The 16,639-nt window shown below is 36.2% G+C and overlaps 1 protein-coding gene across 1 annotated transcript in view; it reads right to left on the bottom strand.

Annotated features, from left to right (window-relative positions):
- LPIN2 (lipin 2) overlaps positions 1–16,639 on the bottom strand; it is a 41,305-nt gene that overhangs the window by 7,639 nt on the left and 17,027 nt on the right. Inside the window, exons 5-16 of the mRNA XM_060775123.2 lie at positions 15,334–15,441; positions 12,640–12,763; positions 11,822–12,158; positions 10,567–10,666; positions 8,670–8,857; positions 5,792–5,885; positions 5,397–5,466; positions 4,396–4,485; positions 3,405–3,484; positions 2,734–2,878; positions 1,203–1,351; positions 637–723 (exon numbers count right to left, since the gene is read on the bottom strand). Coding sequence (XP_060631106.2) covers positions 637–723; positions 1,203–1,351; positions 2,734–2,878; positions 3,405–3,484; positions 4,396–4,485; positions 5,397–5,466; positions 5,792–5,885; positions 8,670–8,857; positions 10,567–10,666; positions 11,822–12,158; positions 12,640–12,763; positions 15,334–15,441 — 1,572 coding nt within the window. The remainder of the gene's footprint in view (positions 1–636; positions 724–1,202; positions 1,352–2,733; positions 2,879–3,404; positions 3,485–4,395; positions 4,486–5,396; positions 5,467–5,791; positions 5,886–8,669; positions 8,858–10,566; positions 10,667–11,821; positions 12,159–12,639; positions 12,764–15,333; positions 15,442–16,639) is intronic.

Raw genomic sequence — 16,639 nt, forward strand, 5'->3', positions numbered from 1 at the left:
ATATGCAAGTTTGGGCTAGCAGACTTTCACAAACTCCTTCAAAATAAGACAAAAGTTTTCTAATGTCACTCCATCAATGATATGCTAGCCTTAGTATGAGTATTTTAAAAAGGAAACATGAGAGGAAAACCTAGAAACAAAGCAAGGAGTTTGCTTCTTCATATCTCCCTCTTATGAATTATGCTAACTGGACCATGTTGGAACTAGAAGGTTTTAGGCAACAGGATGTGAAAAAACTAAAGAAAATGTAAGGGGAATGGCAGGAGCAGCTGCCATAAAACAGCCCGCATTGTTTCTCTTCACTTTCTACTTTAGCCAAAACAGCAAACTTTATTGGAAGGAAACTTCTGAAATTAATAGAAAAATCATTTGACAAAGTCTCTTACTTGCTCTCCACTAGCATAAGGGAAACAGACCTAGAAACTTTTATTTCATAACACATCAGCTAGCAATGTGAAAACCCAACTTAAAACTTCAACAAGCTTCTGGGTGCAGTCCCATGTTAGAATACGGAGATACACACCTTTCAACAGTCCATGGAAATATGCAAAAATAAAAGTTTAGGACAATTTGGCTAACAACAAATCAATCAGCTATTCCCTTTTAATATAACTGTTTCATAAGTAATATACTCACTCATTAATAGCATGGTAGAGCTTTGCAATACCCTGATGCGTCCAATCTTTGCCAAGCTGTGGGAGAATTTGTCCTAAGGCATCAGACCTAAACCGGAGGGGGGAGGAGAGTTAAAAATAGAATGGTGTGAAGAAATGCATTAATTTAATTAAGTGTTAGAGCAGCCAATGCCAGTTCACAATGCAAGAATAAGATTTATAAGCCTCATCATGTATTTACTATCTCATTTAGTCTCATGAGGTTTGCATTTCCTATTAAAATGGCATAAGACAGCAGATGATCCAAAAGCAAATAATCCACAAGTAATCACATTTGCAAAGAGGACCTCCCATACAAACTCAAATCCAGTGTATAATGGATTCATTGCTCCAGTGCATTAGCCAGCTCTGGGCCTCCTAATAATAAAGCCAGAAAGTGATTTATAGGGACAGGATATGGGATGAGAGTCCATAGTGTCTGTATGAGCAACAGACACTACTGGGCTGATTACAGAGGTCATCAGATAAAAATTACATTAACATAAAAGTACAGTGGTTCATTAGGATCAAAACTATACTGTAGCTTACTTAGTTATTGTACCATCAATATCAGATATAATTATTTTGTCATTCCAGTTCCACAGATATATTGTCCCTGCACAACGACAGGTTCCTTGATATTGGGTTGTAATGCTGAACACAACATCATTTGGCCCATCTCTAAGTTTCAGCTTCTCCTTCAAAGAAAAAAGGAAAAATAATGTTTACAAAAAGAATTCATAGTCTCTTTCCAAAATGCTTCACTAAAAGTAAAGCATTCTAAAAAATGCATTGACTAGTTCAAGCTACCATCACTTCCATATTTCTTACAATCATTTTACTATATACACACAATATGCTAAGGGTGATAAGGGAAATAACTGCTGAATTGCTGTGATCTGAATAATGAACGTCAAGGACTGAATACAGATCACATTCTGGCATTACAGAATCACCCACATTTTCCAGAATAAATGAACCACCACATGCAGAACTAGTGTGGAATCAGAGCTACTTTGTCCTATTTTATGAGGAGCATTTATAAGACAAGGGTACTAGGCATGCAAATCAGTAAGAGTTGACCAAGAGTTAATATAAAGTTAAAACTGAATTGTCTGCCAACAATATAAGCCACCTTGACACTCCTTCGGGGTAGAGAAAGGCGGGATAGAAATATCGTAAATAAATAAATAAATAAATGATGTGACAGAGTTCTAAAGCACAGGCCCGTTTCCCAGTTGCTCGATCTGCTCTTGCAGAATGCTGGAAAATGTAGTTTAGAATTCCAAAAGCTATGCCCCAAGCTACATTTCCCAGACTCTGCAAGAGGAAACCGGACGATTGGGAAACAGGAACCTGCATTTTAGATATCACTAATGTGATATTGTCCTACCTCACTGAAACTAAATTTATTCCATTTGCTTCTAAGGATATTGGGACATTATTAATTTTGTAAACAAACCGTCAGCAGAAGATGACAATTATTAAATACTAACTTTAAAAAAATACCCTATTTCTTCAATCCTAAGATGCACCCCCCCCCCATAAAAAGGAGGCTTTTTTCTGTTGGTGGCATTGAAATTAGTGTGTCTTATGATTGATGATTTCTTAGAACCAAAGAAACACAATACGAATCCATTAGTTAAGCTAAAATGTAGCTTAAATGCTATATAATTACCACCACTTTAAATTAATTGGATCAAAATTTATATTCCCCAACCAAAATGCACTTTTTTTAAAAAAAAAAAGTTAATATTGTTATAGTTTTATATTTTTTGGATAGTTGTTTTCTATAATATATGCCTACTATCGGAAACATGAATTTTTACCCAACTCAAATCCAAGGCACTAGCACTATATCCAAATTAAGGAAATAAAGGAGCATGCCAGTGTAGAAAGATTTCTTCCGGAGATGCAAAAATGAACCTTAATGCCAATTCCACTATCTGAGAAACAACATTAATTGTCAATGTTTTCTATCTGAGTGTGTCATTGTGCGTGTTTGCGTGCAGAACTGCTGTTAAATTAGATACATCATTATTTAAAATTATGAGGATACTTATAGGAACAGATCACTTACAATTTGATCTGAAGACAACCTAAGTGACTTTTTATAAGAGGTAGTATTCCCGTGGCTTGAATGTTCATGTGAAGAATCTATTTTTAAGGATTCTTTCAGTTCTCGTGATCCTTCATCATCACTAGAAGAATCATCATTTGTAGGCCTAACATGACATTAAAATAATAGCATATCAGATACTTCAGAAATTATGTAAAGAGATCCTCATACATTCTACAACATGCAAGCCCATTTTTAAATAAAGCATGAAAAATAAGTCTTTTCTCCAGTTTCACTTTCAGGTAGCAATGATTTCATAAATACTGTTTGTCCTCATTACAAAGACAGATACAGTATTGCCTTTGCAATCAATTTAGCTTTCAACACAATAGGCTGATAGGATTTTTGCTTCTTGATGTAAGCTGATAGTCATCCACTGCTTCTAACTTTGAAGGCTTTCCAACTATTCTCTCCTCACATTAAATCATACTATTGTTTTATATCAATACTGACTGGCAACAACATTTCAGTCTTAGCAACTTTCTCAGTGCTACATGGGAATGCCACTGACTGAACATGGAACCATCTCTTTAAGTCCACACAGGTACTAAGCCATTATCCTTTCTCAAATTATTCAACAGAAAATTTCAATGTTATTTATTCTTAAAACAAACTGCATTTTAGAAACATACCGGCTTTCATTTTGTTCCTTTGTAGCTGTTGATGAGTCATTTTTTGGAGCTTCAGATTTCCCTTCCTTTGTCTCTGGAAGCTAGTATATGAAAAGCACATTGAAATCACATCAGCACAGGACATCGTTTAGTTTTGCCATCTGAACATTTAAGAAAACCTACAGTATTTCTGATCCCCATGTTCCAAAAAATGAATAGTATGGTAGTATTCATTGATTCATTATTGAAATCTACTTCAGGGCAAGTGATTTCATTAATTACATTTTACAAAAGTCAACTCCTTGCTATAAGATAAAACTGCATATAATTAATCTGCCAAACCAAGACCAGTTTGCAACGTTACTGAAAAGATTGCCAGGTTGTTGCACAAATGATACATTGTGAATTAATACTAAAAATATGTTTCAATATTATTAATGGATCTTCACACAATGAAAAACTTTTTTAAAAAAACATGCAACAGATGAATGCCAGATTTGTTTGGGCATGATATCAAAATATGCTATGTTGAAAAATTCCCTCTTCTAGCCCCATGTGATTGATTATGAAGTATTATTGTAGAAAGATCCTGAGTTGTACAAAAAGGAAGGAAAGAATTCTGCTGTATTGCTTCACTAGAAAAATTCAGGACTGCTACAAAACAATTTGTACTTAAAAAGAGCGACATTTCATTTGGTCACTAATTGCCATACATTTGATAAGTAAGAAGTCGATTTGCATTCAGAAAGTTAACAGTGGAATGTTTCACGTATAACATTCAAAGATTCACAATTATTTAAGCTAGAAATGAATGTTTTCTCCTCCTGTTTTTGCCAGGCCTCAGCATGGCAAAGATGGGTCTTTTTAAACCAGTTCCTCTTTAAGTCTTAAATAAACCAACATTAAGCTACAATTTCCTCCTATAGGAAGCAAAAGGAAAGTGTGACTGATTAACCTGATGATGCTGCATCTGACCTGGTACAATAGTATAAACTGATGACTTTCACATTACCTGTTTAGTCAAGCTGTCCTTCTTACGCCAGAACCACCACCTCCCAGACTTTTTGGGCATTTTATCTTTAATCCAGGATTCAACTGTAGCCTAAACACATTAAGATTTAGTATGAATACACACAGCTGTCTTCTGGTTGAAAAGTAGACATGCATATCTACTAATTGCATTGGTCATAAATTAAGTGTCTTTTGGCAGAAAGAAAATTGCATCTACTACTAACAATAATGCTGAACTTTTGACGTGTCCCTGTTCCCTTTCTTCAGTTCAACTAAGTACTAAAATGGTAGCCTATACCAAAAATGTGGAGGTTCCATCCAGTGTGGCATCTCCCACAGAAAGCAGCTCATACCTGCATTTGCCAGAACTAATCCATGTTGCATGATATCTCTATCACACTAGGGCCTGCCACTCCTGTCCTTTGGAATGCTGACACAGTAAGTGTTTCCTTTTCCAGGAATAGGAGCAAAAATACAACAATGGAAGTTGCTATTCTAGGGAGTGGGAAACCTTTTTTCAAATCAAAGCCCCATGACCCCAGATTGAAGTAGCTGGCAATGAAATACCAGCAACTGGGAGGACAAACTCCATTCATACACATGTGCAGTCCTATTCACACTAATTCCTAGCCCACAAATCTATAGTATACCCTCCTCATTCTTTCTCCAATTTATCCAACAATTAGGCTAAGGTCTTTTTCCTGAGTGTAACTGCTATATCATGGAGAGGAAGTATACAATTTTAAAGGAGTTTATGATATCAGCAGTGTCTTACTCTTGAAGTCTCTGTCATTTGCAGTGCTTTTTCCCCTCACAAAATTAAGAGGTGCATCAAATACATATTGTAAGACACAACCTCATTTTATATACTTTACGACCTCAACTACATCAACTCCTGCTTCCACTGTGATTCTGCTTTGTTATTCCCTCCTGCTTCTATGGCTGATCAATGCTGGTGCTTGGTTTTCTTACATTCTGGAGTATTTACTGTCACTGAATTACCTGTGGCAAGCTCTTTTGGAACACTTGCAAGCTGAGAATCATGGGGGCAGCCAAAGCCCAATTATAATACCTGTTAGATAGAAAGCAGTCTTTATTAATATATATAATAAATAAATATAAATATAATAATTTTATACAGAGAATTCTAGTACAAAATATAAACTCAGTAAAAGTATAACAACGATACTTTCAGATGCGTTTTATTTGTAAATGGTATTTTCGAATTCCTTTGGAAGATTAAACAATGTATTGCTATGACAGTACATTATCTGCTACTAACTAGAAAAAGGTACCCAGTAAAGTTAGGTTTTGATGTTAAATTATTTAATGAAGGACAATATGAAATATGCCAAACTTTATAGCAAATATTTTTTTAAAGAGTCAGGGATTATTACCTGTTATATATCCTTATTACTAGGTTAGGATTGTCTATAAGTCCTGGGTTTTCAGCAAATTCATGGTAAGTGATGATATGCTCCATAAATTTTTCTGGAATGCAAATATATTTTGTCAGTTGACTAAAATGCTTTTCTTTCTCTTTACAAACAACAACGTGTCCAATTCTTGTTATATTAATGATATATGTATATGTTTTTGCAAGTAGATTGATCTCTATTAAAGTTTCATAGCCTATCCAGATGCATAAAAGTTTATACATACTGCCACCTGCTGTACCTTCCAATGTAATATCAACAACCTCACTTAAAAGCTTTGAAGTGAATTAGGAGGAAAATATGCATAAAGCCCCAAAAAGCAACTTTAAATAAATAAATAAATAACTTCATTTTTGTACCCCTGCCTCCATCTCCCAGAAGAGACTCGAGGCGGCTTACATGGGGAGAAGCCCAAATTCAACATAGTTAAATATATAAAAGAAACCACACATAATACAATAAAAAAATCACTGAGTATACCATCAATGATCTGAGAAGTGCAAATTTTTGAAGAAAATAAATAACCATTTGGAATGAAACTGGATATTTACATACAAACAGGAATGAAATTCTCAGTACTGTTACAGAATTCCTTGAAAAAGTGGCTATTCTAGATGGAATGCCTATCCAATTTCAAGGGTCTATTCTACATAAAGATTACAGAGTTCCCTCATTTCATATGCGCCAGAAAAAAGATGCATTAGCAGCACTACCTAATGTTTTACTTGTAAAATGTTTAAATAGGAGCTTACACAACCAATCTCAAGGTGTATCTTAAGACCTGCGGGTTTTGAATCCCAGTATTATTGTTACTAGTTGCTACAAACATGGAGCTATCAATGCGGTAAGCAGTTCTACATATGATAACCCAAAATTAGGCTTTCCTGCAGCAAATATTCCTTATCTATACTCATTTGTTGTGTTTCTTATATTGGTGCTTATGTATTTATTTTCTGCCTTTTTTCCAATATAGAGGCTGAAGGTGGCGAATAGCAAACATGACACAATACAATTAAAACAGAGCAAGTACATTAGTATGGATATAAAGATTAAAAAACTATTTGTGTTAGGGAATGTAAGAATATTAAAATACAATTAAAACTATTTTTAAACTATACTAGTTTTAAATTTGAAAACTGAAGGGCAGGGAACGGATTTGTCATCCTTTTACTTATTAAGCACTGTGTACAGTAATGGTGCTATATACATGATGATGATTGTTATTTATGAAATGGTTTTAAACATAGACCAAACATTAAATTGCTATCAAGAAGGAAATGTTAATGGCTGCAACTTTATACCATCGCATATATGAATACATTTATTCCTGTGGTCTGATTGCACCCTTCACTTCCAATGATAAGTAAAGCAACACTTTGACTATTCAAAAGTCATTTGCATTTAAATGTCTTCATTACCCTTTATAACATCGATTTAGCAAGAAGTCACTAATCATCTTATTCAAGTACTTAACTGCAGGCTCTACCATAATAAGAATGGAAGAAATAACAGTTTCTTCTAAGAAGACTGCTTCCTACTCCTATCACTTTTTCATACTGGTTCACATGATCACCTTGTATCTAAAGGTGCCAGTGCATGAGTGAAAAGTACTTCTAATTCATGTATGGGAGGGTCTTGGATTTCATTCTTTCCAAGCCACCTTTCTTCCAGGATTAGACCAAAGACTCTATATGGGTTTTTGAAATTTCACAAATTTTAGGTGTAGTTTCTCATGGTGTGGAAAATATCGAGGTTAGGGTGGATCACAGAACACCAGGTTTTTTTTAATGAGAGAGAAAGACAGGTTCAAATCATACTAGGATTCTCACACTGAAAGTTAGGAATATGGATACCTCATGATGAAACCTAGGGGTTGCTCTGAATTTTTTATTTCATATGCCAGCCCATTCATCAAATGGGTTTCCTTGTTAAGTAACAATATAGTTGGCAAACCAGTAAGGATATTTCACTGTTGAAACAGAAATTCAGTAGCATTTTGTGAAAACTTAGGCTGGATTTACACAGCCAAATAATGCACATGCTGGTGAACACAAGGCTGGACTTCTGCAATGCACTTTACACTTGGCTACCTTTGTGTCAAGTTCAGAAGATCCAGTTGGTTCAAAATATGGCAGCCAGATTGGTTACAGGAACATCCAGGAATGAGCATATTACACCCATACTAAAGATATGCCACTAGATGCCAATTAGTTTCCGGGCAAAGTACAAATGATTGGTTTTGACCTTTAAAGTCCTACATGGGTCCAGGGTACCTACAGGATTGCCTTGGCCCATACAATCTGCCCCAAACACTTCGGTCCTCTGGGGGCAGCTACTCCAACCAGCCAGAACCGACACCCATCATCCGAAGACCTTTCCATCAGCCGGCCCAAGACTATGTAATGACCTGCTAGAAGAGCTCCAACAGCTAAATCAGCTGTCAGAATTTAAAATACATCTGAAGTCCTATCTTTTCCAGCAGGCCTACTCAGTCAGTTTGAAGCATGCATTTTAAACTCACATCTTGTGTTAAGCTTTGTTCTGTATTTTAATAGATGTATTTTGGAGAAATGCAATTATTGTTGTTGTTTGAACTGCATTATATGGTCAGTGTAGATTCATATAATGCAGTTTTAACTATATTACATTATATGGGTTTACACAGACCACATAATGCAGTTCAAATTGCATTGTTTGGCAGTGTAGATCCAGCCTGAATGAAATTAATGGTAAAGGAAATTCTTAAAACAATTCTATAGGCTACATTTTGATCCTGCATTTTATTTCACAGTAAATTCTTCTTTAAAACCTTATATTAAAATAGGACACTCATACATACCTTTTGATATCTCCCCATTTTCACTCAGACCTCCACAAAGAGATAATGTGACATCAGGCAGGTCCATTGCAGAATCAGACATGCACTCTGTACCACTATCTGCTGCAGCACTTCCCACGGATTGTGGAGACTGGGAACCAGAAAGGGTATCAGACTCCACCCACTGCCTAGTACCTGGGTCAGAGTCACTGAAAACAGTAAAAGCGGATTCTTAGTTGGGATAGGGATAATTTGTTCATTGCTTTTTGAAACAAACTTATTGTGTTCTGTGTGCCTGAACAGAGTTGTCATTCAGAATTTGCTTTTAAGAATCATATAACAATATCCTACAAACAAAAATGTGTATAAAGTATGTATACTACAGACATATCCACTCCAAAAAAGCGTATGTTAGAACATGTACAAGAAAGTACATGTATGAACTAACTTCTTATAAAAATGTGTGTACATTAGAAGAAAAGTGTTCAAAATTGCACACATATTTATAGATTTTTTTAAAGTTACAAACATACCATAAAAAAAGCCCCAGGGCAAAACGAGGACTGCTCTGGAAAAAATGTGTAGTTTGGGGAAGCTGATATCGATGAATTCAGTCATTTGTAACTTCTACATGTAAAGTTCTCACTTCTATAATTATAAGCATGCCATGCAAAGTAGATTGTGTAAAAGAGTGCATGTTTAATCATTTCAACAATGGTATTAAAATGTACTTACCATTACTGTTCATTAGCTTATAACGATATAAAGAAAGGTTTAACATAGTCAGCTCAGAGGCCTATCTGGTCAATATTCAACTACAACAGAAACCTCAGGTGCTAAATACAGTAGAACCTTTACTTAAGAGTGTCCCAACTTAAGAGCATTTTGAGTTAAGAGCTCAGTCATAGAACAAAACAAACTCTTAAGTCAAAGCATCACTGTAGAGTACAATTCAGATACCCATCACATCTTATTCTTCTCTATCATTCGGAGATGAAAATGGCAATATTTCCAAATATTGTTAGCTGAGCTATAACTAAACTTCCTTCCATTAAATAATCTTGCTTTCTAACCATCAGATTTATCAATCACTTCTGCAGCCTTTAAAACAAACTAAATGTACCCAAATGAGTTCCAGTCCTGCCAATTCACAACGAAAACAATGTGTTCATTGTTTCAATCATAACCTGACTTTGCAGAGATTAAATCTTTAGCACACAGCCATCAAATAATCTAAGGTGGCATTACAGTGGCACCAACTAGTATAGATCTGGTCTATAAATCTAAGCAGGGTCGGTCATGTTACCATTTACCAACTAAGAATATCAGGTGCTATAGGCTATATTTTACAAGAAGGAACTAGCAAAACTACATCTGAGTATCTCTGTAGAACTCATACTGTTCTACAGACCCTTAAAGCAGCCTTTCCCACCATGCTGTCTTCTTGATGTTTAAGACTCTTGGTGGTCATATTGACTGGGGTTGATAAGACTTGTAGTTTATTTATTCATTTACAGTATTTATAATGCCACCTTTCTCACCCCTGGGGGAACTCAAAGCGGTTCAACTCATGTGGATCACAATAGGCTGGGGAAGGATACCTTAGTGTATTAAGACAGTTCTGTAACAGACAGAGAGCAAGACTTCCTTAAGCTTCTGCACATATAAGAGCATGCTACAGTCTGAAATTAGGAGTCAATTTTCTTTAGAGTAAAACACAACCAGCCTTTCATAAAACATAGTTAAGCCTCTGTCTATTTTGTAAACTAAACAATTCTTAAAGAAAAACTATTCCTTCTAGAAAAAAATGGTATTCATTTTAAATAGTTATGGTTTGATTCAGCAAAATTTAAACTTTCAAATTCCATATCTTTTATATAACTGGAAATTTAAATACAGTATACTGTGTCCTAATTACCTTTTTGGGAAATAAAGAGCAGCAACTTCAGGTTCCAAAGCTGTCAGGTCATCCAAATATATGTCATCTGGCCCTTGGTGCTGGCTTCTCTTGTGTATTCCTGAAACAAAGGGTTCATTTTGGACAAGTGTTGGACATATTTTCTGTATATATGTGTGTGTGTGTGTGTGTTCTGTGTGTGCATATATATACATACATACACATACATACATACATACATATAGTGTCAATCAAAACAGAGCTTTGATATAGCTATTTCTAATTATTTCTGTGAATTTGAAATAAATGTTCCAACCAAGATAATAATAATAATAATAATAATAATAATAATAATAATACTTTATTTATACCCCACCACCATCTCCCCAAGGGACTCGGAGCAGCTTACATGAGACCAAGCCCAATAACAAATCAAAACAGAAAAGCAATAAACAAAACAATACAATGCAATACAAATTAATATAAATCACATATAACAATAACACACAAGGATTTAAAAGCCTATGGCCAAGCCAAATGTAAGAATTTAAAAATTTAAAAAATAATGCTGGGCATGAATAAGGTAGGATATATCTCGTAGGAGGGTTTTAACAAGTGAAGGACGCAGTCCAACGCAATTCAGCAGTTAAAACGCATTTGTAAGGACATTTTGCTGGGAGTTATTTCTTTATTCCGGGAAGGTACACTGGAATAGCCATGTTTTCAGGCTCCTCCTAAAGACTACCAATGTTAGGGTATGCCTGATATCCTTTGGAAGTGAGTTCCAGAGTCAGGGGGCCACCACCAAGAAGGCCCTCTCCCTCGTCCCCAATTGAGCCTGCAAGGGAGGTGGGAGCGCAGGGCCTCTACGGATGATCGAAGAGATCATGTGGGTTCGTACACAGAAATGCGGCCGCATGCATAAATTTGTTGCCTACTTCTAAGCCCCCCCCCCTTAAATATCACAGCAGTGGCGCCATCAGTCTGGAATGCTCTGCCACCTGAAGTTCGTGCCCTGCGGGACTTACCAGCTTTCCGCAGGGCATGTAAGACATACCTGTTCCGACAGGCTTTTAATGTTTGATACTGTTGTTTTTAAATTGTTTAAAATTGCTTTTAAACTTTGTTAGATTTTAGCTATTCTTGTAAGCCGCTCCGAGCCCCAGGGGAGTGGCGGCATATAAGTTTAAATAATAAATAAATAAAATAAATAAATATTCAGAAAGAAAAAAAGCAGAGATGTAGTTTATTCAAGAAACCAGTTAAAAGTATATACCTTTTTTCTTTGAAGGAGAATCAAGTTTTGCAGGTGGTTTAATATCCGATGGAGAATCTACCAGTGGACTGGGGATAGTATCAGATTCCAATGCTAATGAACTTTGGAACATTTCCAACACAGGTTCTGTATCTACAGAATTAAGTCTCTCTTTAATATCTAGCTCCTTAAGTAGCGGGTGAGTTCTTGGTTCAGGCTTCAATATCATACAGACAGACTCATTCACCAAAAGATCAGCTTCAACTGTATCAGTACTTGATATCACCCTGAAATGAGTGTTCTCTGATGGAGCGATTGTGGCTGTTCTAGGATGTTCAATTTTTTCCTTTTTGCTGATCTGCAAAGGAAAACATCCACTTTTTCTAAAAATTCTTTGATCTCATTCATTATCTTTATTATTTAAAACATCATGAACTTGAACACTTCTGATCTATATAACAGGTAATCTCCAATCAAACTACATCAACTACAACGTGTTTCAAAATGACTGACCCAATTTCAAAGCAGTATATTTCATGATGGCAACATGTTACAATTACACAAAAAGGTACAAATGGTTTAATGAGTTATCAAGTTTTATTAGACAGGAACTATTCAGATTACTCCTTTATTCATACATAGTAATGCAAAACATACAACATTTATTCTGCTGCTAAAAAGCAGCTTCTTTTTAAAAAGGACCAAGAATTAACCACAAGAGGGGGCTACGTATGTACATGTTGTTTTTACTTCAGTAGTATTCACAACAGCTCTTGTTTTCAGTATATGAGAGCAACTCCAAAATCTTTCAGAAAACAGACTTTTTCAAATAACTTTACCTTGGTAGATTCTGGAAAGCCTCCCCATGTCCATTCCATGTGAGACTCTGTTCTAAGTAGGCTCTCTGAAGGTTTAACTTCCAGTTCTGAATCGCTTTTAGGGCAAGCTGACATACTAAATTGGCTGTAAAAAATAAAATAAAGTTGTGTTTCAAGCCAAAAGTGTTTTCTCTAGTATAATTAAAAGCTCATTTGTTCAGTGCAAAGGCGAAAAACCAAGTTGGAGTTGCAGTCTGTGAGGCAAGAGAGGCTGGATGTAAAGTGACATATAATCTAGTTCAAAACAGATAATTTGGATTCAGAAACTGGATTATAGGGCAGTTTAAAAACCATAACAGATGAGTTAACATTGGTTTGTACTAACAGATTTCTTCACTACAATTTAAACACTTTAAATGCTACACACATACACGCTTTCCCCTTTCACCAAAATGCTCCTACTTCGAAAGAATTAATAAGAACAAGACACAATTAACTTTAATCAACTGTATAGCACAACCTGAACTTCTGCAATCAGTTGTTTTTAATGGCACAAGGAAAGAACCTCCGTTGCTTTGTTCAGTACGATTATATATCTCCATCCCCTATCTACTACCATTTTACTTTTTCATACCAGTCCTGTTTCAGGTTTTAGGGAGACTTTATACTACATGCTTTCAGTAGGCATGTCACTACTAATATTTCTACTATTAATATTCCTCTATTTGCCCTATTGTAGGAGTCTTACCCATGCCTTCACCATGGTAAAAACAATTATTTATTTATTTATTACTGGTGCTTTTACCCCGCCCTTCTCAACCCCCGAGGGGGGACTCAGGGCGGCTTACAAAAGAGGCAGAATTCGATGCCTATACATAATAATACAGAGTATACAAAAATATAAAAGAACGATATACAAATGCAATTAAAACGATTATCATAATAAAACATCCGCACTGGTACCTAAGACCTTGTATAAACATCATATAAACATCATATAAAAAATCATTCTTATAATCAGCGTTTCGATTCCAGAGTTCCATATAACCAATCCGTTAGTCATTTCCTAGCCATCAGTGGAGTTCTTCTTTATTTACCCGCTTGTCCAAATGCCTGGTCCCAGATCCATGTTTTTAGTTTTTTCCTGAAGGAAAGGAGCGTAGTTGCAGATCTGATTTCCCCGGGGAGAGAATTCCATAGGCGGGGGGCCACCGCTGAGAAGGCCCTGCTCCTCGTCCCCGCCAATCTCACCTGTGATAGAGGCGGGGTCGAGAGCAGGGCCTCCCCAGAAGATCTTAGGCTCCGGGGTGGGACGTAGAGGGAGATCCGTTCGGACAGATACACTGGGCCGGAACCGTATAGGGTTTTATAGGTCAAAACCAGCACTTTGAATTGTGCTCGGAACTGGATTGGCAGCCAGTGGAGCTGACATAACAGGGGGGTGGTATGCTCCCTGTATGACGCCCCGGTGAGCAATCTGGCTGCCTCTCGCTGGACTAGTTGGAGTTTCCGAGCAGTCTTCAAAGGCAACCCCACGTAGAGTGCAAATGACCATTGGGGGAAAAAAGTAGCCATGAACTAACAGAGACACAAATAAGTGGGTCCTGGAGCAAATAAAAAGATCCATAGTGGCTAAATCAGGCATGAGCAAACTTTGGCCCTCCAGGTGTTTTGGACTTCAACTCCCAGAAATCCCTGTCAGCTTACCAGCTGTTAGGAATTGTGGGAATTGAAGTCCAAGCTTGTGGGCCAAAGTTTGGTTATTCCTGGTTAAACTAAGGTTATTGTACTTTAGTCATATGATGAGAGGACTTGACTCACTAGAAAAGAGAATAACACTTAGTAAGGTACAAAACACCAGGAAAAGATTACATTCCAGATGGAAAGACTCAATCAAGAAAGCCACTAATCTCAGTCTGCAACCACTTGAGCAGGATGGTTGATGACGAGGACTTGGGAGATCTCTCATTCATATGGGCATCATAAACTACAGTGAACTTGACAGCAGTTTACAACAAGATTCCTGTAGGAGAACTCCTCCATTCACTTCCAAAAGGCATTGTAGAGCAATAAAATAATGATTGTGTATTAGTTATCAAACAGGATAAATGTCTCACATGCATTTCAATAAAAAAACTCAGTTTGACTCAGTCATAACTTTTCCTTAAGCTCTTCATTTAGTACATCACTACAAAGTTAGCAACCATCCAACTACCACCATTTATTTTGATCTTATCCATTCTTATCTTTAGCCCTATCTCTGCTTCCTACTGGCCCTATCTGACAATTAAATAGTTAAAGCTCTCCTATTTTTAGTTCTCCCTTCTTAGCCTCTTTTTCTCAAAATTCCAAGAGCCATGATCTGCTGGCTCCACTCAGGCTATGTAGACTAATGATTTAATCCTTCTCAGTTGCAAAGCAAAGGGGCTTTAGCTCTTGGCCAATTTCAGGTTATGTGAAAAGTGCTCTGAATACCAAAATATCACAAAAGAGTTCTCAACATTACTAAGGAAACATTTCTTCCCCACTCCCCAAAAATAGGCAGATGTTAGGGTGACGGAAAGTAAGCTATATGTAGAAAAGCATCATTAGAAAAGGAACATACAAACTACAGAAGTAATAACAAACGCAAATAGTCATATTGTATATAATGGCCACATCAGTCAATTAAGACTGTAATATCCCTGTGAGAATGTAGCATAGGAAATGACCTACTTTTCCAAAGGAGACCAGTCTCCATCTGACAAAGGGTAATGGTCCTTAGAATGATAAATCAATGATTCTTTATAGTCTTCATCTTTTGGTGGAGAATCTGAAGTATTTCTGTAGAAATAAAGAATTGGGATATTAAGAAAGAGACCTCCAGAAATAAGCATGACATACTCTTAAGTGACATGCCCAAAGGGCAAGAGCAAATTCTCTTCACAGATCAGTAATTTATTTTCAAGAGGGGCTGTACTTTGATCTGAACAAAATCATCAACATCGTGAGCTGTAACAGAGGCAAAAAAAGAGACTCTTTCACTGGGGGTGGAAGTAAAGACTGTAAACAGCAATAAAGACAGTGGCAGAAAGTGCTTTCATTTAAGTTTCTCAGCTGTTCACTAACATATGGCTATATGGGAGGATTAAATAACATCTCTCTGTGTCTCAGCATGAAAGAATATGGTTTGTATATCTTCAGAAACAGATTTGTCCCAGAAGTTCAATTTGCCTATCTCTGTGATGGACTGTATTTTCCTTCTGAGACCAAAACAGGAGGGAGGATAATGTGGTCCTCCAGATATTCCCAAAACTCCTGACTGCTCCACTCTAAAAAAGAAGCTGTATGATTAAACTTGGGTTTTTGTATAGAAACATTTCATCCCTTATTAATAAGGGTATCTTTAGCTGCTACAAAAAATAATCCTAAAAGAATTTTCCCTAAACTTATCATAACACTGTTTATATGTTTGGAGATTCATATTCAGATTGCTATGATTGTGTACTCACACATGGCAGGGGGTTGGGCTGCTGAGCCTTGTGTCTCTACAAATTATATGATTCTATAACATTTGTATCAATTAAACATGGCTAAGTGAATGAACAACGATAAAGGCTGTAGTATGAGTAATTATGTTGATTTTACAGTAGAATTTTAATCAGCATAGATATACATTTCTTAACACCATAACTGTCCACTTGGAATTTGTTATTATCATTGTGGAACAGGAAAATAAATGCGACATTAAACAGTCGTACATGAACATTATGTAAACATTTATGAAGTATGGTAAAAGTTTACTTGCTGATGAGTTAAGCACATGTTTAATGTCACACATTCATAAGAATTTTTCATTTTTCCTTTTGACAAAAGTAATTGAAAGTGGATAATTATGGTGACCGGTAGGTGATTAAAACTGTTGTATTAACAACAGAATTACTGATACTGTAACCTTTTCATTATTCATTCACCTAGCTATTTTGATTGCTACAAATGTTAATATTTACTCTGAATAGGAATCTCCAAACATTATGTAGTT

Source organism: Anolis sagrei, chromosome 4, assembly GCF_037176765.1.
Source record: "Anolis sagrei isolate rAnoSag1 chromosome 4, rAnoSag1.mat, whole genome shotgun sequence".
Lineage (NCBI taxonomy): Eukaryota > Metazoa > Chordata > Lepidosauria > Squamata > Dactyloidae > Anolis > Anolis sagrei.